The following is a 23,112-nucleotide window of genomic DNA, read 5'->3' as shown; positions in this document are numbered from 1 at the left end:
TGTATTTTAGGATCTTTGCCTGTCAGCTGTTGAGCCAGGAAGCAGCAGTGTCCATGTGAAGGGGGTTGTCAAGGTTGAGCTGGATATCCTGGACAGGGTGGAGATGGGCAGGCAGTTGAATGGCGAAGTCAGGCTCTACTCGGCTAACAACAAGGTAGTGTTTATGCCTTCTCGGGTTATTATGGCATTTAGTTTTCCCTCTTTCCACCAATTGAATATAATATTTTGTTACATTCTCGTCTTTTGTTTGGACCTACAAGACAATGGCCTCTGGCTGTGTGTCTGCTATTAACACAACTTAAAATTCCTATGATTATTTTTAGTTTGTTCATAACTTGACCACTTTTTTTTTCATTTTTAAATGGCTTAATTTTTCATGACATATGTGCTAAGATTTTTATTTATATCTCATTATTTTTTATAATAAATTAGACGTTCACAGTGACTTATTTACAATACCTGCCATAAACTGACTGTTTTGTTTGCAATCTTGAAGAAGCAATTGAGAATAATTTTAATGTATATTCAGTTATTGGATTCCAGTGTTCTTGATTACGTGGTGCTTTCAGTGGCAGCCCAGTCGGATATTGTTAGGTAAATTATTGATACCTCAATTAGTTTCCAATTCTTCTATTTCTTGATAGCAAAGCTACAGGGAGGGAGAGGCTTTGGACTGTAAATTACACTTGTAAAATTTATAACCATTTATTTTTGTTCGTTGGCTTTTACTGAGTTTTGATTGGTTGTTTCAAAACAAGTTGTGTTTAAACTTTTTAACCATTAATTTAAATCTATAAAAGGAGTACCTATTTTTTAACAAATTTAGCAACTAAATTGTTTTATCCTAAAATTGTCCTTTTTACTTTTGATTTTAGACAGAAATATTTAAAATTAATACTAAGAATTACCCATAAGAAGTGTGATAAGATATTATTCCAAAAATTAAAGGAAGATAAGCTTTATATCCAATAATTACGGATTAATTTTGTTGAAGAGGATTTTATTTAGACACAAAAATACTATTTCATTGTTAATCAGTCCAAAGTGTTTTAGGAATGGATAGAGAATACTATTGTCATTAATTTAGGTTGCTAATATAGTCCTCGGATATTGGAAAATAGGTTCCTCAATGTTCGGTATGGTGGATGGGGTAAAGAAAACTTTGGGTACAAGCGTAATTTATAGTCCAATGTCCCCTTCCTCCCTAAGAAAATACATAAGTATTGAAAAGCTTCGATTAGCGAAATGTATTAATTTGTGTTGTTGTTCATTTTAGTGTTGGAAAAGAGACAAGCCTAACACCAAGTGTTAAAGGAGATAAATTAGGAAGTACACAGTTGGTTGCCACTGCTTCTTATTTGGGCATCAAGGTTGGTTACTAGTAGCGCAGCTACATTATAAATCATGTGAGATGTAATCTAATAATTGGATTGAAAATGAAACCCATTGTATTCTTATATTTTAGAATTAGATAGCTGAATTTTTTTCCTTTTTCTTCATTTAATGACCTGAATAGTTATTTATCGTATCTTATTGTAGACAGCTTTCCGTGGATATTAAAATGAAAAAATATAAGATAAAAACAAGTTTTGTTAGATTCGAGGGACCAGTCTAATAATAGTTATTTCTCGCATCGTATTATAAACGGCTTTCCGCGGATATAGAATGTACAATTATAAGCCCGTGCCTTCGGCATCTCGGGGCTAAAAAAACTGGTTTTAATCTTATGATTGTACATTTCTATATTCGTAGAAAACTGGATATAATACGATGCTTGACATAGTTTTTTCGTATAGATGAGAACCGGTTCCTATCCACCGGATTCGAATGAATACAAGAAAACTTATTATTATCATGATTTTTATTTAATATTCGGGGAAAGATGTCTATTATACGATGCGATAAATAACTTTTACATCATGGCCAGGAATCCGCCATAAAAAAATATAAATAATATTAAAATAGAAGGAGGTTTCTGTAATCGACTAGACACTTAAAGGGAAACCTTATTTTGTGAAAACCATAATTGTATACCTTTTTAGGTTTCCAGTGAGCCAGCACCAGTCCAAGTTTTTCCTCCATTAAGGATTGAACCAAGAAATATCACTCTCATTATTGGAGCTTCTTTCCAGGTATGTCTCTACTTGCGCAGCTACTCTATAACTACCTTTTAAGTATGGCTTCGAAACCTAATTATATCCGCTGGATTAGAACCAGTTCTCAGTCTTACTGAATAATCATGTTTAGAATCGTATTACAGACATTTGTCCACGATTATTAAAATTAAAATTATAAGACTAATAACAGTTTTGTAAGACCCAAGGGCCCGAAGGAAGGCCCTCGCTAACAAAACTAGTTTTCATTTTATAATTCACTATTTTCGTTGAACACACAATAAAAGCATTTTTCACATTTTCACACAATACAACCTGTAGGACAACATCCATAATTAGCGAAGCACAAAAAATTATCTGAGAAAAATACTGAAAAGTGATTTAAAAAGAAGATTTTCTGTTTTTATAAATTAAAAATATAATTATTGGTAAAACAAATCCTGAAATCTTTCACATTTACTTTTTTATTTTGATATTTATATTTTGTTGCTTGACTGACAGACTGACAGACCATGTAAATCACATACCAGATGGTCATAGGTAAAGGAAGTCCTCGGAAAAAAATAGCCGTCTTGAAAATTCCATTTTCTCCATAGCTTTACGACCTACTGACGGACGAACAGACAGACAAAGTGAATTATATATTAGCTTCGTTACCATAAACATAATACATTGTTATCAATGTACTGTACAGCATGATCATCAAATTAAAACTAGCGCCTACTCTTTCTTAACTTTTAATTACAAGGATCTAAAATTGTACAAGTACCTTGTTGCTCAGACTTTTTCTTCATAACTTTGATTTTGCAGTATTGAATTACAATGTTCTTCAAACTAGTGATGGGAATCCGGATCCGGAATCCGAATCCGAAATCCGGAATCCGCCCAATTTTCGGCCTATTTTGGAATCCGAATCCGGATCCGGAATCCGTTTTTTATAGCGGATTCCGGATTCTAAATTGGTAGGCTAAAATTACCGTCTTTTTTTTTTTCTTACAACTCCCTCTTAAATTTTTTTGTACATAACAAATTTTAATAATTACTAATGTGATGTAAATGTTTAACACTTTAACACTTTAAACAAATCAAGGCTTCAACCAAGTAACATAGTGTTAAATAAATGAAAAAAGCTATCCCTCTGTGACGGACGGCCTTTTAAAATACTGCTAGAATCCGGAATCCGAATCCGGAATCCGCCAAAAATAAGAATCCGGAATCCGCAAGAATCCGTCACTTTTTTTGACGGATTCCTTCAGAATCCGGAATCCGAATCCGGCCCAAAAATTCGACGGATTCCCATCCCTACTTCAAACAAAATGTAAATGTAAGTCAACAAATTAAATTCTAAATACATAAAAAAAACATGTTCAGAAAGTTGGGTTCATTCACCTTTTATATTTATATTTTATATTTCGATTGAATATGATTATGATTTTTTCCTATATGAAGGAAAAGTATCTTTCTTCCAAGGAATGAATATTACAACTTTTTTTTGTAAGAAGTGCATTCATATATTTTTTAACTGTATTTTTTTTAATTTTGCAGTTTTGGCGTTATCCCCTTTTATTTAGCCTACCAATTAAGAATCCGAATCCGCTATTAAAATACGGATTCCGGTTTCGGATTACAAAATTGGCCAAAAATTGGGCGGATTCGGATGGCCAACCCTATTAATAACAAATTTTATTTCAGGTTTTAACGACCGGTGGACCCTCGGATGCCACCATCGAGTATTTGCTCGGTGACTCAACAATTGGACTTGTGAATGGAGATGGTCTGGTGACAGGCTCAAACCTGGGCTCCACCTCCCTCACTGCTAGGGCTGTCGGAGTTCATAAGTCAGGTAATGTAATTGAAATAACTGGTTCTTTCCCCCAAAAAAACTATTGAGCTCTGTCATCTCTCCTCCCTTATTTTTTTTTAATTAAATGAAACTAATAGTTTTTTTTATAAGCATAACCACTGCAGGGTCGCTAACTCTGCGGGGCCTATATCCGGTACCCAATATAGGGTAGTTAACCTTACTATTTAAAACTCCCCCCCCCCCCCCTTATTTTCAATTTATTTTTAAAAATAAGGGAGGATGGGATTTGTTCTGTACACTTCTAGAAAAAGGATGTGAAATACAAAGTTGTCTAGGTAGTCAATAGACTTAAAACAGGACAGAGATTTTGTTTCTGGAGCAGATAATTTTTAGAAGCACAGAAGTAGACAAAATGTATTGTTTCTATTTAATGAATAAAGATTAAAGTTAATATTTGTTAAAATGAATCTCAAATTTGATATATTTTACTAAGATTTATTTAAAAGTGAAGCTTTAAAATATAATCTTATTCTTCGCCCACTAAATTGTAAAATTATTTGCAAATTTATTGGTCATTTCAGTTTCGCAAATTAGCAATTCTTTTATTGCAAAATTCCAGTTAGTTATTGGCAGATTACAGATTGTTGAGGAATATATTGAGAATTTTGAAGTACCTTAGTTTCGCAAATTAGCAATATCCTTTTATTGCAAAATAAGTTTGAAGTACCGCATAAAAGGGATAGATATTCGAAAAAATTATAATGTTAATGTATTCAAAGTAGTAAGATTATTTTTTTTATGTAGAATACCTATTATTAACTAGTGGCTAAAAGATGGTGAGGGGTGGGGTATGTTGACCCTCCCCTTTTAATTTTTAGCTTTTAAACAAAAGTAAAAAATGTATGGTAGGGATTTTTTTCCTTAGGGTGATATCACTTGGAAGAGTGATACCTTGCTCAAAAATAGTTATAAACCTCATATGGACCTACAAGAAGAACCAGATCGGTCCAGTGGTTTGCGAGATCCTTCTGCATAGATATACACAAAGACAAAGATATATCCTTTCGTGGAACTATCTCTTCTAAATTTTAATGATCAAATAATATTTTAAGAAGCTACCTACACATTATATAAAATTTGCCTGATGATTCATTTACTTTCCCTTATTCTGAAAATCTAGCGGAAAGCACCTTCAGACAAAAGACCTGCAATAAACAGTCCATTGATTGTAGGTCGACGAGTGGAGTACAGCCGTGACACAGTTCATGTTCACGTGGTTGCTCTAACAGACATCAGACTACATACACCCACCAAGAAAATAGTGGTTGGTGGCACCCTGCCTGTACACATTCTTGGCCAGGTAAACATTTTTACTATATAAGAGTAAAACACAAGAGGGGGATGGGGTTAAATATTTGTATCTTCCCATCGCAGTGTCCTTTTGCCGACTTTTAATTGGGTCATTGAAAATCAACCAATGGTGTCGGTTATATTAAAAACAGCTAAGTATCAGAAATCAATTTGCTAGCAGGCGGAAAAGGTCATTGAAAAGAGAGGGAGGAAGTTATCTGTATATACATCTATAGGTACTATAGATCTGTTTTTACCATCAAGGACAATCATGTTCGATTGTAGATAAGTAGTGTAGCAACATTAATAATACCATATACTTCATGGAAAAAAATACCTAGTAAAAAATAAAGTTCCACTGTAAAGGAAAACTCAATTTAAAAAAAAGACTAGGTACTTACCTACTAACTTGATAACATGAAAAAGTTTTAATTTTTAAAAACTTATTTTTTTTAGGATGACAATATTGATGGTTACAGTTTTGCTTCAGCTCTGCCTAATCTGGAAATAACTTGGAGTGTACAAGGTACCTTTGCATTATATTTTACTAGAGGCGGCGTTCTAAAATTATCCCGCTATTGGTTAGATTGAATCTTTTTCTTCCATTTCAAATTAAAAAATCGGATTTGCCTTTAGTTTCGTTTTTTTATCATTTTTTTAAGATTAAATGTCCCTCAAAGAGTTCCTCATTCTGTATCTGATTTATTTTATTTGATTCCTTATAAAATTGATTTTTAACAAATATTTTAAAAAGATTTTCTTTTTGTAACTTTCACTTACGTTCGCTATTTTTTATTGTGCTATATTATGGCATTTTGTTGCCTAACTAATAATTGTGTTGTTTATTAAGGATCAACAAATGGAGAAAGCCTTCGCAGCTCTTGGCATGAAACAGGTATAGTCAATAAATTCCATGATCAAAATTATTGGCGCTTTCACACAAAGTAACCTATTGAGCACTTACACATCCTATTTATTCCCCTTGCTTTTTTAAAAACAATTAATTAAGGTGGGTTGTTTTTCGTTTGTTTGTTTATTACTTTAGGTTAGGTTGGGTAATATTGGATGATGGGTAGCTCTGCAGGTTTAGGAGATAGACAAATGAAACGTCTCCTTATAGGTGCGGGGGAGGGGGAATTATAAGGGATCAACAGTGTGTAAACAATAAATCATTTACATCAATAAGATAGAATCTTGTAGACACGATTTATTTTTATGGTTTTTTGGTATTCTTTTGATATTCCTATATACCTAATTTTGTATATTTTAGGGTTAAGCTTATCAAATAGTAATTCTGGTGTGGCCCTGTTCCATGGACAAGCTCCTGGTAAAGCTGTTATTTCAGTTAAGGTAAAGATTTTATAATTCTGGTGTGGCTCTGTTCCATGGACAAGCTCCTGGTAAAGCTGTTATTTCAGTCAAGGTAAAGATTTTATTATCAAGCTGTGTGGCCCTGTTCCATGGACAGGCTCCTGGTAAAGCTGTTATTTCAGTTAAGGTAAAGATTTTATAATTCTGGTGTGGCTCTGTTCCATGGACAAGCTCCTGGTAAAGCTGTTATTTCAGTCAAGGTAAAGATTTTATTATCTAGCTAGCTTATCAACTCTGAAACTATCTGTAAATCCTGGGGATCTAAAGGGATAAGACAATGGCCGATAAATTGATGTACAGCTCCCTTTTTAAAATTACAATAAGTGGTTGAAACGTTTGGACAATCAACTTAATAAACAAACCAATAAAAATTCAAAAAAGTCCCAAAAGTTGTTATGTTAACGAATAAGAAAACGCTATTATAAAACTTTGGGGACTATTTTAATAATTCACTCCCTGACTAATATGTATTTTATTACTTGGCAGGTTCGTGTGACAGAAAAGCTGGCCGCCAGCGGCCAATTCCAGGTAGCTGAACATAGAACATTGACTGCCAGCACAGAAATAACCATCGTAGAGGACCTGTACTCCAAGACACCTGATACCTGCTGCTCAAATCATTTGCTGGTCGCCCCGGGATCCACGTTACAGCTCAATACTAATAGGTTTGTCAATTTTTATTTTCAATCTTTTTTAGACCTTTTTTTATGGTTGTTACCTACCTAGGGTAAGGGGGGGGAAATTTCGGTTTTTTTTCGGTTTTTTTGAAAAAAAATGGGGTAAATATTAATATTTTCAAATGAAACCAAGACCAGTAGAAAGCTTACGGAAAGGACTATCAGGTCCTAAAAGGACATTATCCTAGGACTTTTAGAAGTTGGCCGAAATTGACCGCAAAAAAGTTACCGATATTTCCCCACCACCGGGGGAAATATCGGTAATTTTTTTCAACCTAAAAAAAATCGATGAAAAACGGCCAAACGGCCAGTCAAACATAAATAATCATAATTAGTATAGGTTATAGGGATTATCCACAAAAAGTTTCATAATGATCGGACTATTCCTTCTATGTTAAAAATGAATTTTTTTGAAAGACGCGAATTTTCGATTTTTTTTTTCGAAAATTTTTTTTTAAAAACTTAAAATTAATATAAGAAAAAAACGTATTTTATTACTTTTTAGGCCTGATCCTAAAAAAGCTCACATTGAACTATAGATTTAGCCCAAAAAACATGAAAATTGATTAAAAATTGACCTCAAAAATTGAATTTGAAGCAAAAGTGTCATCTTTGCAAAAAATCTTGACTACATTTTAACCTTAAAAAAATCGATGAAAAAAGGCCAAACGACCAAACAAGCGTAATAAATCATAATTAGTATAGGTGATTGGGATTAACCACAAAAAAATTCATAAAGATCGGACTATTCCTCCTATGTCAAAAATATTTTTTTTTATAAGGACCAGAAATTTTGATTTTTTCCTCGCAAAATTTTGATTCAAAAAATAAAATTATTTTTTTTTTGTTTTTTATCTGTTCTATTCGTTTTTAGGCCTAATTCTTAAAAAGTCCATATGGAATAATAGATTTGACAAAAGAAAACATGAAAACATGACCTTAAAAGTTGAATTTTAATTTCTTTTGAAATTACCGATTTTTCCCCCGGCGCCAACTTTGGTCATTTTTGAAAAAAATATTAACCCGATTTTAAAGCTCTCAACGGATTTGGAAAAAGCGGGCAATTTCTAGTTCAAAAAGTTTTTCAGATCAGCTCTAGGTCTTACCAATTTTTGTGTAGGTCGATCTTTACACACCTACTAAAAAATGTTTGGAAAAAAAAAAATTTTCGTCCGACTTTGAGACCCAATAAGTACCCTTAATATTCATCTCACAAAAAATTCATTTTATACTTTTTTGTAGGCAATTTAATAAGGAACAAATTTGCTTTTATGTTTTTTTCTGTCATTTGAAAGGAACATGGAGAAAAAGGTCATTTAATGAAGGTAGGTCGAAATTACCGAGAATAGCCCCTTACCGAAACTTCCCCCCCCCCTTACCCTACACAATTTGAAATTTGGCATATATTAGCTGATTTTCATTCGGTTTTATTCACTAGAATACTTATTTATCTCGTCGTATTGAAGACAACTTTACGTAGTTAGTGAAATTAAAATTATAAGATTAAGATAGCCCTTGGCCTTAAGCCCTCGGTGCTAACAAAACTGGTATTAATATTATCATATTCACGATACAATACATGATTTTTCATTATTGTCCAGGATCGGTTTTAAACCTGCGGATATAAATCGTGTTCGAAATCATACTGGAAAATATTCACAGTCTTTCTATGCAGTAATTGGATGTCTATCTGCTAATGTATTAGGATATATTAACATGTTTTTTTTAAAGGGTGTTTGTAGTAAAAATTTTAAATAAATCTTAAAGCTGGGGTATATTTCCCATACCCACCCACGAATTGTAATCCAAAATAAGGATACATTCTGTATTTGACTACCTACCTATATGATTTGATAAAAAAAATATATACCTCTGTCTTAAAGTCCAAACAACTTGTAATTTATCATTTTGTTTAGGAATGGAAAATCTGTGTACAGTAAGATCTCTGACTCAAGTACTAGTCCTAGCCTCAGTGTAGACTCTAAGGGTCTAGTAAAGGTAATATTTTCAGGGTAGGGAGTGGACATTGGACTGATATTATAACAAAGTTATCTTATTTTTTTTTTGCTCTAAAACTATGTGTACATATTCTTCATTTAATTTTAATTGTTTGGTTTAAAATTACCCCTTTCCAACCCAGTAATTTAAACCTATTAAAGAGGTAATTTTGTTTATCATCATCTGTATATCTATTTATCGTCCATTTTCTTATCTATTTAGATTCTTCAATATTATAAAATACTTTTCATAAAATATTATACTTCTTAATTGATTGCACCCTTTTCGTCGTGAAGCGTACCTTATTAGAGTATGAAATGTATATTGTATATACGTCCGATAGTCGACGGACACCTAATTATCATTAGGAAATTGAAATTATGATTTCCACTTCACCTAATTCAAGTGTTTTATTTTCTAAAATTTTGTTATTGTTGCGCTGCTGAATGACATGTTTTTTTATTTAGGTATCAGCAGCCTCCAGTACTGGAGCTCCCACCGGTTCTAGTACCTCTAACATTCTTGCTACTGTCGAAGAAGAGGTATTTTGAATATGACTTTGTTTCATTTCCTCACTTAAATGACTTCATTACCAAAAAGTTAACGATTAACCATAATTTTGTTTCAAAACAGCAACTCGACAGAAAAATACATTTACTCTTTAAAACCAGCAAGTGTTAATAGGTAATAATGTTTTAAAAAGAGTATATTTCATCCTTTAACTTGGGAAATTTGGAATAAGCTACAACGAAAGTACCATTTCTTTTTAAGGTTGGAATAAAACTGCATACAAGTTGGGTTGTTGAGGTCCGTCCTGTTCACTACCTGGTCCTGCAGGCTTCTGGTGCTCCTGCCAGCTGGACAGCCACTTCAGGAATAGAGTCTTAATAGTTTTAAAATCTGCTCAAAATTTGACCTTAAGTCGGAATCCTGAATTCCTGTCATGCAACTAGTCTGTCCGGCCGTCTGTAGCTGAAGGTCTTATTTTAATTTCTAAAATTGGAGATGGAAAAATCAGGGAGGGAGGGAGACTTTGACAGTCAACTTGGTACTTGGTAAAAACGTTCACTTATTAGGTGGCTCTAAAACTTTGGGGATTATAATTGGTCAGTGTAACCTAGAAGTGCCTAAACGTTTTAACCAATAAATGTAACCTACAAAAAGAATATTTTTAAAATTATGAATGGGAATGGATTAAAATATAGTTCATTGTCTTAACCTTATGATCCTTGAAACAAACCATTTAGATCAATCACTTCAAAATACGTCTTTAAATAGGGTAAAGCGGGGCGATCTCGGTTTTGAGGTGAAGTCGGTATTTTTTTGACCACCTTCATTAAATGACATTTTTCTCCATGTTCTAATCGACTGACAGAAAAAAACATAAAATCAAATTTGTTCCTTATTAAATTGCCTACAAAAAAGTATAAAATTAAATTTTTGTGAGATGAATTTTTAGGGTACTTATTGGGTCTTAAAGTCGGACGACAAAAAATTTTTTTTTCGATTTTTTTGCTTCGGTCGGAAAAACGGTAAGTTGGACAAAAACTGGTAAGAGCTAGAGCTTAGACGTCTTCAGGGGACTTATTAAGAATCTAATAGGCTATCCATTTCCGTTTAAAACTTTAAAAAAGCTTGTATAGTTTTTTCTTAAATCGACTAAAAGTGAAGCGGGGCGAATTCGGTTTTTTCACTTTTTATACTAACTTTTTCAATTTTATATAAAAAAGTGAAATTTTCGAGAAAAAAAGTCAAATTTCTCGTACTTAGAAAAAAAATATTTTTTTTGTAGAAAAAATTGTCCGATCTTCATAATTTTTTTTGAGAATGCTCTTTATTACATTTAGCAACTTTAACCTTTAGGGCATGCTGTTATTAAATCAATATGTCATAGGTTTTTTGAAGCTGGAAAATCGACCACAGATTTTGCCAAACTTTTCTCTTTTTTTCAACTTGATTTTTTTAGGAAATTTTGCTAATAGAACTAATTTTTTTTTGGCCAAATCTATTCAAAATTGCCTGAATTTTAAGGATCAGGCCTTTAAAGTCATAAAAAGTTATTTTTTCTAGTAGTATTTTTATGTTTTTTATCAAAAAAAATTTCGAAAAAAAAGTCAAATTTCGCGTACTTCGGAAAAATTATTTTTTTTGGTAGAAAAAATTGACCTATCTTAATAAAATTTTTTGTGCATACTCTTTATTACATTTAGCAACTTTTACCTTTTGGGCATGCTGTAATAAAATCAATACGTCATCGATTTTTCAAAGCTTGAAAATGCCCTACCGACTTCGCCTCAAGGCGGGGCGAAGTCGGTGCTGTTTTAGAGATCAATTTTGACAAACTTCCCAAAGTCCTAGGTTTACGTCCTTTTAGGACCTGATCGACTTTTCCGAGATCTTTCTACTGGTCTTGGTCCCATTTAAAAAAAATAATTTTTACGATTTGCAGGTTCAAAAAACCGAAAAAAAGTCCGAGTTCGCCCCGCTTTACCCTAGATCTTCAAAGCTATCAAGGATCTATAACAGGATCAGTTGAACTGCCTCGCGGTGGAGCTGTCAACCTTGAAGTGAGTTGTCATGACGCCCTTGGGAGAAAGTTTGTTGCCTGTCCCCTGGATCTGAAGGCCAGACCTTCCAGGTTAGATTTTAATTAGGTTAGGTTAAGTAAAGTTTAAAAGATCAATGCATGGATATTATCGTTAATGGATCAACTCTGCAGGGTTAGAGAAACAGCAGAAACTCGAAAATATAAAGATAAGTTTTTTTATTCAAAAAATAAAGAGAGAGGGTATTTCAGTGTTCGAATTTAGTTTTGGGTGAAAGCACCAATTTTACAGAAAATACTAAGAACTTACTGTTCAACTGTATTGAAGTAATTATGACTGTTTGTTTAGGTTTGATCTGTCCAAGCTTACCCCTGCAGGAACTGGTAAATTAGGGCTTAGCCTGCTGTCTAATGGCTACACTGTACACAAGATTTCAGACAGGACAACTGATTTGACCGCTTGGGCCGTTTCTCAGGTATTACATTACTAAAAATTTATTAGGATATAAAGACAAACATGATTTATTCCAATTCCGGTATTAAGACCACAAAAAATAATTTTTCATTGAATCATCTTACGATGTAGACAACAATATTTTATTAATAATTTCAATAGGCACTTTTAGCCATTTTTTGTTTATAGGTTGGAGATTCAATTTCTGTTCCATCTACTCTGACAGTTGGGGATGTCATACAACTTAACACAAATATCCAGCAAGTTAGCCAAGGTGATCATTATTAGATTTTTAAAACCTTTACATAATATAGATATATTTTAATAAATGTATTGATAGTCTTATTTTTATAATAAAGTAAAAGGATCTCAGTGTGTCTGTTTGTAAGGAACTCGCTAACCGTTGAACCGATATGGTTTTCCCTTACAATGTATTATGATCCTGGGAAGCTTTACAACTTTTTTATGGGAGGGTACCACTAACCTCTCAAAAGAAGTCACCAATATTTTAAAGTGTCGCCATCAATTTGTGGAGACTTGAACTCGAACTTTCACCACTGCAACGTAACTCATTATGTTACCACTGGGCCACAACGCAATTTTTCTGTCACTTGTCATTTAACCATCAATTTCTTTTTTTCAGGATCATGGAGTGTAGAGCCAGCAGGACAGCTTGTGTTTAGTCCTGCCGGTGTTGCTATTGCCAAGAAGGCTGGTCCTGCCAGAATTAAACTTACTACTAAACAGGTACATATACTTTTTATGGTTGACATTACAAGGAGGGGGGGTTGCTTTGGCCGAATGGGATTGTTTTTATAGTTATCAACCTAATTAACGCACTATCCCTCTAGGGGCTTTTGGGGTAAAACAACCCCCCCAAATACAAAATTTATAAGTTTTTTTTCTTACAAGCCCCTTGAAGTAAGGTGCAAAAATGTAATATGGGGTGGTTAATCAACTAATTTATGTAAAAAAGGATCCATTTAAACAAGGATGACAACATCCATAAAAGCGAAGCACTGAAACGGTAGGACAAACGGACATTATCACTTGTATAGTGTTAGAACTTAATTATCATAATATAAATTTATAAGAGTCAAAGCAAAATTGTAAGTAAATTTGTTGTAAAACTGCTTGATACAGGATAATTTTTATGGACATACTTACATTTTTAGGGCTTGATTATAGAGTTGCTTCGCTAATTACATTATACTTTGTTGTCCCAGGAATCAATATACCAAAAATCAGATCAATCCAATGATTTGATCACATAAAAATTTGTTGTTAAAAAAGTTATAAAATCAACATGTTTAAAATGGACGTACGGACATTTTGGTAATGATTATAGAGTTGCTACGCTTTCTAAATCGTACCTAACTACTAAAGGAATCACCATGCAAAATTTGAAATCGATAGGACAATTCTAACATGCCTAAATTAACGGAAAAAGCTATCCGTTACGGACGGACGGACGTACGGACGGACCGACCCTAATTATAGAAAAGCTTCGCTTTTAAAAATCAGCTCGATATCTTCAAAAACAAGCCCATAAGTTAAAATTTTAGTGTTTGGTGGGTTATTTTGCCCCTTTAACCCCTAGACGGAGAGTCCTAAAATTCAATTTTCAAAGTTTTATTGGTAGCTGGTAGATCCAATCACATAAGAGAGTTTACAAAAAGAATTAGGTTGATAACTATAAAAACAAGCCCAAACGTCCTGGGCAAAATTTGATACTGAATTTTCATTTCCTATAAGTGTACAAACTTCCCCCCCCCCCCCTTATTAACTCAATTTTCCTTATATAATATAGAAGTAGCAGGATGTTTTGTCTGTCTATAGATTAAAATTTCGCTATCCACTTTACCTATGTAATTTATATTTACAACGGATCTTCCTATAGACCCAGGGAAAGTTTTAAACTATTTAGGGGATGGTACATCCACCCTCTAAAGTTATTTCCCCCCCCCCCCAAAAAAAAAAAATGTAAGTGAGGTCGACTGACTTTTCCCTTTCCTTTGAAGTGCTCTAGTGGTCCTTAGTTTAAAATTAAATTAAGAGTAAGTGGGGTAAGATTAAAGTTGATTGCTTGTGTAAGTTTGTCTGATTATTTCTAGCAATTTTTTTCCTGTAAACTAAAAATACTATTTTACAGGGTGATAGTTTCTACGCTGATACGACAATCCAGGGCGCATCAGCTGTTACCTTTTCTGCTGACGCGGTCATCACGTGCAAGGAAGAGCCTAGAGTTGTACCTTTTACTTTTGCAGGTATGGTATTATTTTTCCATTGTATGCAATTTTTCTTTTAACACTACATAATTTTGTTAAATTTTGTAAGGTAATCTTCAAGACGTCAGCAAGGCAGGGCCAGGGTGTACTGTAGTAGTAATAAGTATAGATGTATAACCTCGACAACTACGTACCTGGCCCCTGTCTTAGGTGCCTTTTTCGCCTGCTAGCAAATTTCTTTCTGCTCTTTTGTAGCGACTTGGCTGTGTTAATATTTACGAAGCTAATGGCTGATATTCAAAGACTCTATTTAAAGTCGGCACAGGGTCAACAAGGTGGGGACATACAGTTATTCAACCCTTTCACCCTCTATTGGTTTACTATAATATCCTAATGTTCCATAATTAACCCATTTCTTGACAAATATTCTTTTAGGTGGCTTGTTCAGTGCTTCTGACCTCTCTGGATTAGACCCTAGTACCTTTGTGAAATGCAGACTAAGCTCTAAGAACTTGAATGTGGACGGATTGAAGGCTGCGGCTGTGTTGACCAGTAATGGTTGGGGTTGTCAGTTCACTTGTGTCAGTTCACCAGGTAAAACAAAGGAACTTCCTTGCCTAAAATGAGTTGATGCACTTGAAGTTGTAATATGGTAATACAAAGAACGTCCGCAGAACCGCGATTGCCGTAAAAATCGGCCTCTTTCGCCAAATTTTATGCTATTTACCGCCTAAATAGATGGTTAATTTGTTGCATCTTAGACTTATATCCGCTTTTATTTGCAGCTGAAACTTTAAATAATTTTAGTTGTCACATTTTAAGAATATTACATTTTTTTATTTGGTCTAAAATGATTCAAAATGTCAAATATTAGTGTTAAAGCTTTTTCTTATAGTTTAGTTACAAAAGGTGTAACATCCAACATACCTATACATTTAAGGATTTTTATGAGCACTTAACAGCATATTTTTTTCTTAGTCAGCATAATTTATAGAATTTGAAATAGGCTTTTTTTTGTTATCAGGTGACAGCCCAGGAAGTTTGTCAGTAGCAGTAGAAACATCACAAGGAGCTGTTCTTCCAGCAGCACAAATAGAATATGTTCCACCTTTCAGGTAGAAATAATTATATGAAAGTATGTCTTATTTTGGTGACGACGAATATCGCTAGGTAACTGCTAATGCTAAATGGATATGGTTCTCCTTTATAATGTAGCTTTTCATAGACTTCTTAAGATAGACTACTAGTTTTTTTGTGAACTTATACCTTACCAAAGGACAGCCAGTAGACAATCAGTCTGTCGGTCATGCTACAAAAGACATTTTATTATATATCTTATTCTTCTCTAATCCTCCCCCTCCTTATGACCACTGAACATCTGCCCAAATCGTCACTTTTTTCGTTGGTCTATGCATGATTTTATGGGCTTTACTACTTATAGACATTGTTATCCTTGTTTTTTTGTTGTAAACATCCATTAAAAATGTCATGGTAAAAGTTATTATTTGTTTTTTTCAGTGTGTCAAGTCCCGTCCTAGAGGTTGGTCCTGGTGGGGTCCAGCTGCGCGTGAGCGGTCACAGAGACGTGCTGACCGGTCTGACCACACGGGGCGAGGGAGTCCACCTGGCCTCCTGGTGGCTGGAGGACAGTCAGCTGGTTCTACCTGTGTCTCTGGTCTCACCTGTACAACAAGAACCATGGGTAAGTTTTATTTCTCTGAAAATGTATCTTAATTCCACGACTAGGGATCTTTAGTTGTACGACATTTCTAATGATGATACAAAAAATTCACTAGGTAAAAATTATCGATTGAAAAGTTTTAAAACTACTAATCCAATCATTCAAAACTCAAAAAAATACCCAAATTTTTAAAGCCAGCGAGTAAGATAACGTGGTTATAAAACGTTGGTTACTAGTGTAATTTACAGTCCAATGCCTCCTTCATCCATATGATATAAGCAATGAAGCATATATAATGGAACTATTGTCAAACTTTACTTACTATTCTTAAATTTATGTTTTATTTAGGTCCAGGTAAAGAATCCAAGCACTGGAGATGTTGTTAAAGTTTCTGTTCTTCCTGTCCTGGACTCAACCTACACACACGAGGCTACATTCATGGGTAAGCTTCCGCTAGTTGTCTAAGAATTTGTAACTCAAACCTATTGCTTAATATTTAAAGACATTTTGTTTTTCTTATTTTGTTAGATGCATAAAATAAGCAATTGTAAGATAAACAGTAGCAACTAATTTGCTTGCGTAGTTAGGACTTTCATTGGTATTATCAATGTTATAATGAGGTTGGTATTAACATTATTAAGTTCTTCATGTATTTGTTTTTTTTTATATTTTACCTATATAAGATTTGACTACACTTAATAAATATACCAAATAGATAATGTTTTCTGTTGTAGGCATGGATATGAGATTCCTATATACCATCACAATCGGCGTTGTTATGGGCTGTTTCTTGTTTACAAAATTTATCCCCAAACCCTCATCACCGCCTCCCGCTCCTGCCACATCTTCCCCAAGCAGATCAGAGCCCCCAGCAGCCCCCGCCTCCCCCCAACCATACCTGTGGAGTGTAGACAACTCTCCCATTTATGGAAGTCCGCTGGTAAAGCGGTCACCGCCAGCAAATGCGCGAAATTTGACCACCTACTCATATTCTTAATTGGTGAAAAAATGTGCCATGAGGATACTCTACCTCTTCTGTTAAAGAAATGATATTAAAAGTCACAATCAAAAAAAATAAATCTATTAGCAAAGGTTTAGTTAAGAAAATAAACAAAAACGGCAAGTATACGTCCAATTTACTGTTTCTTTAAGAAAGAAAAAAATGAAAATAAACAAAAACATTATTTCAGCTTTAATTTTATTTATATATAAAAGTAAAATGTATTATACTTATTTTTTATTTACTAACAAAAAATAATGAAAATTGTTTGAATGTATTATTGTAAAATCTATTCATTTGTACTAATGTGTTCAGAAAACGCTTATTAACCAATGAAAAATGGCAATTTTTGTATACTACAAAAATATTTGAGAATTATCCTATTATTGTTTGAATGTTGAAAAGTGATATTTTTCGTTAAGTTTGCCAAGTTTACTTATAAGATTAAATGTCACTTTCAATTAAAAGAAATAAGGGGGGGGGGAAGTTCTGACACATTTGCGTAAACGGTGATTATTGGCTTTATCTTTGGACTGAGAGGATAGGTTATTAGGGATAAAATCATTCATATACGATGAATTTCCCCCAGATTTAAGAATTTTTGGATAGGCCTCCAGGTTCCGGAGCTCCAGGCCTCCAGGTCCTCTCTGTACAGGTAAAAATTAAAAAATAATTTTTTTTTTGAAGAGTTAGAAGTCAACCTATGAAACAAAATATGCATATTTTTGAATGTTATTCACATATTTGAAGAAAAAAACGCATATTTTGTTTCATAAGTTGACTTCTAACTCTTCAAAAAAAAATTTTTTTTTTCATTTTTATCTGTACAGAGAGGACCTGGAGGCCTGGAGCTCCGGAACCTGGAGGCCTATCCAAAAAATCTTAAATCTGGGGGAAATTCATCATATAAGAATGATTTTATCCCTAATAACCTATCCTCTCAGTCCAAAGATAAAGCCAATAATCACCGTTTACGCAAATGTGTCAGAACTTCTCCCCCCCCCCCCCCCCTTTATTTATCGCATCGCAAATAATAAAATAAAAAATTATTATATTCAAAACCAGTTTTGTTAGCCCTGAGGCCCGAAGGTTTGGGCTAACAAAACTGAAACTATATTTTTAAAATATTTGTTAAAAACTGTCTATACGATGCTATACATGATTTTTTCAGTGTGGTCGAGAACCGGTTGAATACAACAAAAATGTTATGAGCATTGTCGGTTAAAAATGTTTCCCTGAGAAAAAAAATATAAACCTAGTTATGTTTGTACTTTTGACCACCGTTAGTTGTACTTTTAAAATGAATCTAGTGTTGTACTTAAAAAGTACCTGAACTTAAGTTTAAATTTCTATATTATTATTTTTTTGATTGAGCTGGTTGTTTGTTATGTTATATGAAGTTAAGATATATTTAGATAAGGATTGGTTAGCTTTTTTTTAGGAAAAACCTTCCAAATCATTCAGTTAGCTCTTAGTAATGTGTGATTTTATGGAAATTTTCTTGAGATATTTTTTTCATTCGCCAATTTTTGTTTAATTTAACAAGTAAGGTTTTTAGTTTAGACGATTTTTTTATTCTTTTTTTGTGAAATAAACCTCACTGTTAAAAGTCACAAATGCTGGAGAACCCAAATTATATGTAAACAATCAGCTTTTTTATAATAAAATTATTTTTACTCGCAGATTTTTTTAAAAAGCTGATTGAAAGATTTTTTGAAAATTATTATAATGTGATATAGAAATCACCTAGTAAATTCATGCAGTGTTGATACTTATATGTAAATCATTTTTTTTATACCAAGAACAAATAAACATTTTTTCAATTTCTCTATTTTTTAATATTTCAAATTTGATTTTTATACCTATTTGTACTTTCAGAAATTGTGAATATGTGTTTTTTTTCAGATTTTTAGAATTTTAAAAAATGTGTATCATAAGAGCCCTTTCCGACACAGGAATAAAAGTACTGAGCTGGACAATACTAATATGCCTAGATTACTGACCGACCTTTCTTGTAGAATAAATTCGCATTGAATAAAACATCTTCAGCTTCATCAAAAAAAATAATTTATGAATCTAATACTAAAGCCTAAATCCAAATACTTGGTAATATCATTCTAAGTTTTATAACAGGCTTGCAAATAAATCTACACGTGCGCCAAAAACCATATTTGTGGAAATTAGCATAGATTCAAATCTTGCCCAAATTCTCTAAAAAACAAGAATAAAATTTAATTTTCCTTGTTACTATTGTGCTAAATTCCCCTATATGTGTAGTTTTTTTCACCAAAAGTTAGCTTTTATACAATCTCAAACTACTTAACTATTTTTTGGTAAGAAACTACTTTGCAAGTCATCTCTTAAAATTTAGGCTTAAATAAAGTAAAAAAATTTGGTTTTTGACAAAAAAAAATCCACGTTGAAATGGGAGCGTCCAATTTCATATACATTTATATATGTTTTGAACTTGTAAAGTTGTAAAAGTTAAGATTTGCAACGCAATTTGCAAAACTTATCAAGTGATTATGTGTATATTTGAGATAGAATTTTTTAATCCGATTTAAAATAGTTTTAGCAGTTTATAGTTATGCCTAATTGAAGGACAGATACAAGTCTGTTTTTTGGGGGAAGGGAATGATGAAAAAATGCCTAAAAAGTAAAAATGTGTACTGTGAATGATTTTGTGTAAAGAGAACATTTTTTTGTCGTCCGTGGTAATACAACAGACAAAGTTGCCGCCCTAGATTTTGCCTTCCTTTTCTACTACAAAATGTCTCCCATCCCCATACATGAAAAATTCAGAATAACCTCTCTCTACGTAACTTGTTGCCAAGCTTTTACGCCGCGTTTCCAGTTACCAAACAGAAATTTCTTTTACAGGATTTTTTTCTGTATGTTTTTTTAGTACCTAAGCTTATAATCACTAAGAGCTAGTAAGACGATTCCTAAATATCTGATGGTAATAAATTGTTTTCATGATATAAGGAGGGGGGGGGGGGGGTAATGCAACCATCTCGTAATCTATGAGCAAAGTGGGCTGCGAATGATGAGCTGCGATATTTCTTGGGTAGGGTAATCCTATAGATATTAAATTGAAAGTATAAATGTTTAATCAGACAACTACCTGGATCCTCCTGTTAAGGACCTTTTTGTCTGCTAGCAAATTGAATTCAGCTATTTGGCTGTATTAATATTCCCAACACTATTGGTTGATTTTCAAATACCCAATTGAGAATTGACACAAGGGCACATGCACAGGGAGTAAGGGAGGGGACAATTGATCAAATATACAATTTTTGGGAGTCTTAGACTTTGGGTACTGGCTTAAAGGGAATGTGCAAGAATTTAGCAGTTTCTGACTGATTTTGGGTACTAGCGCATCAAATGTTGCTAACTCGCTGAGTTTTTTTTGATATAGCAGATGGAAGAATTTGTTATGATATGGCTGGTTTTAAAAAAAATTCTTCCAAAATTACCATTTCAGAGATAAAAATTTTATTGTGATATTTGTGTTATAAACAATCTAAGAACCCTAATCTAACAACCTAGGCGTTTTCCTCTTAGGAAATTTTTTTTCAATTTTGAAAATTTGAGTGCAACCCCTCCCCCCCAACAACGAACAACTATTTTAGTTTTGGTTAGGTTAGGTTATAGGCTAGGGAGTCAAGGGGGCCGAGCACTGCGGCTAGGCAGGCAAGGGGGCCGAGCACTGCGACTTGGGAGCCGAGCACTGTGCCAGAGTTGTTCATTGTCGAGAGAGGGGGGGGGGTCTTAAATTTTCAAAATTGAAAAAAAATTTCTAAGAGGATATTACCACAACCTATATTTAATTCCTTTGTTTAGTGGCATTTAAAATCTAGGAAAATGGGTTGTACGTGTTCCAGGGAGGTTTTTTTTAGTAATTAATTACAGAATGGTTATGTCAGTCTGATATACTGAGCTGGATCTTTAAATGTGTAGCCTTTGCCGTAGCTGTAGCCACTGCTAGTGCTGCCAATAAAACATGGATCTTTAAATGTTTGAAGTTTTTACGTATTATTATTATTTTATTTCATATTTTTAATGAAAATTCAAAAGACGGTTGTGATTTAAAGATTTAAAGTCGTAGCCACGCGTAGCCAATTTGATTTAAAGATCACTATTAGGTTAGTGGCTCTACCTCTGGCAGCGGCAACAGCAACGACTGCACATTTAAAGATCCAGCTCAGGTAATCTAATTTTCAAATGATTGCTTTTTTAATTGGAACTTTTTTCTTATTTTATAGTTTTCTAAATTTTACTAACACCCCCTTTACAACTTCCTTCAATTTTTTCTGGATTTTATGGCCTTTCTTTGAAAACTCTTAAATTGAATTAATTGCCCATAGTCCCCTCCCTTACTCCCTTGCACATACAGTTATGTAATCCCCTCCCAGTGTAGGGTTTTACTCTATCTACAGATACCCATACCAATCCCTTTATACAGTAGCCTTGCCCCAAGAGCATCTTAAACAATGGTCTCAACAAAGTTTATCTGTCTGTTAATGCATTCTCAACCCTGACATATCTTAGCTGATTTAAATTGAATTCTAATTTTCAATTTGACATCCCCCCCCCAAAAAAAAAAATTTAATTAAAAAGAAGGAGTTAAATAACTGCATGTCCCCATCCTTAGGACCTTGTGCCGACTATCAATTGGGTCTTTGAAAATCAACTAATACTGTTGGAGATATTAACACAGCCAAGTAGCAGAAAACAAGTTGCTAGCAGATGAAAAATTTTACTAACAGGGGGATCCAGGTAGTTGTCTGGTTATACATCTATTCTTTAAATTTATTTACTGGATAGTCTATATCTATAAGTAATATGATTACAACAAGGATGTTCAAAACAATTTTCATTTTAGCCTCCCCCCCCCCCCCCACCATTTAAGATTTACCCCTACCTTGGGGGTGCCATAGGCACCCCCAAACAATTATGGGGGGATAAATAACCCCTCTAAAACAAATAATTCCTAAGAAAAAAAATTGTGCCGCGCTTGGCGCGCATTTTTACTACTAAATATTTAATAGTATTTAAATTACCCCATCCAATAATTTTACCCCAAGGGAAAATTTTGGGGGGGATAAACAAAATTTACCCCTGCCAACAGGTTTCAGGGGGGGTAATTACCCCTCTAAGCAAATTTTACCCCTGGGGTAAAAATTTTGGGGGGTGGGGGAATTTGCATTTCCCCCCACCCCCAAAAAAAAAACCCTTAAAAAATTTTACCTCCCCCCACCCCCCAATTAAAAAAACTTGGACGCCCCAGGATTACAAAATACTTTAATTTTCTGTTGTATAGTGATATTGGCATAAAGAATTTTCATTTGGCAACTTGGTGGTTTTTCCCTGAATAACGCACCCCTCCCCCATCCCTCTGTACTATAACCCTCCTTTTATTCTTCAGCACAACTTCAACATTGAATCTACTACCTTCCCCATTTCCGCATTCCTCTCTATCCTTCTCCAATCTCAGTCTGCTTCAGTTTTTGTTTACATTTTCATTTCATTTCTTAATCTTAGTAAAAGCGGGCGGGGTGACTGCACAAGGCAAATGTATGCTTCAGGCATTTCTATTTACATATCTTTAAATCTTTATGCTTATAGTGCAAGTTTATTGGCTTGATTATGTGTAATAAAAATTCATATTATATGTATTGAGTGAAAAGTTATAGTATTATATAGTTTTGTATTGAAAATACCATAAATGTTGATTTATCAAACAGCTCTTAAATTTTTATTGCCTCTGGTTGTTTTCTTGATTGAAAACCACATTTATGCTATTTATAATCCAGAAAAATGCAAGTTCAAAATATGTATAATAATATTGTAATAGGTACATAACTTTAGAATTTGTATGCGTAATATC

The 23,112-nt window shown here is 33.6% G+C and overlaps 1 protein-coding gene across 2 annotated transcripts in view; it reads left to right on the top strand.

Annotated features, from left to right (window-relative positions):
• LOC145324970 (nuclear pore membrane glycoprotein 210-like) overlaps nucleotides 1-17,627 on the top strand; it is a 56,116-nt gene extending 38,489 nt beyond the window's left edge. Inside the window, exons 26-48 of one of the 2 annotated variants that reach the window (XM_080167744.1) lie at nucleotides 11-154; nucleotides 530-594; nucleotides 1,277-1,370; nucleotides 2,043-2,132; nucleotides 3,807-3,957; nucleotides 5,151-5,278; nucleotides 5,725-5,794; nucleotides 6,119-6,163; nucleotides 6,539-6,618; nucleotides 7,126-7,304; nucleotides 9,233-9,314; nucleotides 9,782-9,856; nucleotides 10,086-10,184; nucleotides 11,837-11,952; nucleotides 12,209-12,335; nucleotides 12,503-12,587; nucleotides 12,957-13,060; nucleotides 14,466-14,580; nucleotides 14,977-15,135; nucleotides 15,566-15,656; nucleotides 16,060-16,243; nucleotides 16,571-16,664; nucleotides 16,957-17,627. In XM_080167744.1, coding sequence (XP_080023870.1) covers nucleotides 11-154; nucleotides 530-594; nucleotides 1,277-1,370; nucleotides 2,043-2,132; nucleotides 3,807-3,957; nucleotides 5,151-5,278; nucleotides 5,725-5,794; nucleotides 6,119-6,163; nucleotides 6,539-6,618; nucleotides 7,126-7,304; nucleotides 9,233-9,314; nucleotides 9,782-9,856; nucleotides 10,086-10,184; nucleotides 11,837-11,952; nucleotides 12,209-12,335; nucleotides 12,503-12,587; nucleotides 12,957-13,060; nucleotides 14,466-14,580; nucleotides 14,977-15,135; nucleotides 15,566-15,656; nucleotides 16,060-16,243; nucleotides 16,571-16,664; nucleotides 16,957-17,219 — 2,640 coding nt within the window. In that variant the 3' untranslated portion in view covers nucleotides 17,220-17,627. Of the gene's footprint in view, nucleotides 1-10; nucleotides 155-529; nucleotides 595-1,276; nucleotides 1,371-2,042; nucleotides 2,133-3,806; nucleotides 3,958-5,150; nucleotides 5,279-5,724; nucleotides 5,795-6,118; nucleotides 6,164-6,538; nucleotides 6,619-7,125; nucleotides 7,305-9,232; nucleotides 9,315-9,781; nucleotides 9,857-10,085; nucleotides 10,191-11,836; nucleotides 11,953-12,208; nucleotides 12,336-12,502; nucleotides 12,588-12,956; nucleotides 13,061-14,465; nucleotides 14,581-14,976; nucleotides 15,136-15,565; nucleotides 15,657-16,059; nucleotides 16,244-16,570; nucleotides 16,665-16,956 lie in introns of both variants that reach the window. The other variant, XM_080167743.1, reaches the window with a different exon arrangement.
• The last annotated feature ends 5,485 nt before the right edge of the window (nucleotides 17,628-23,112 follow it).

The sequence above is a fragment of the Acartia tonsa genome, chromosome 7, assembly GCF_053477335.1.
Source record: "Acartia tonsa isolate MP-2025a chromosome 7, ASM5347733v1, whole genome shotgun sequence".
In the NCBI taxonomy this organism is placed as follows: domain Eukaryota; kingdom Metazoa; phylum Arthropoda; class Copepoda; order Calanoida; family Acartiidae; genus Acartia; species Acartia tonsa.
This window is presented reverse-complemented; position numbering and strand designations above follow the sequence as displayed.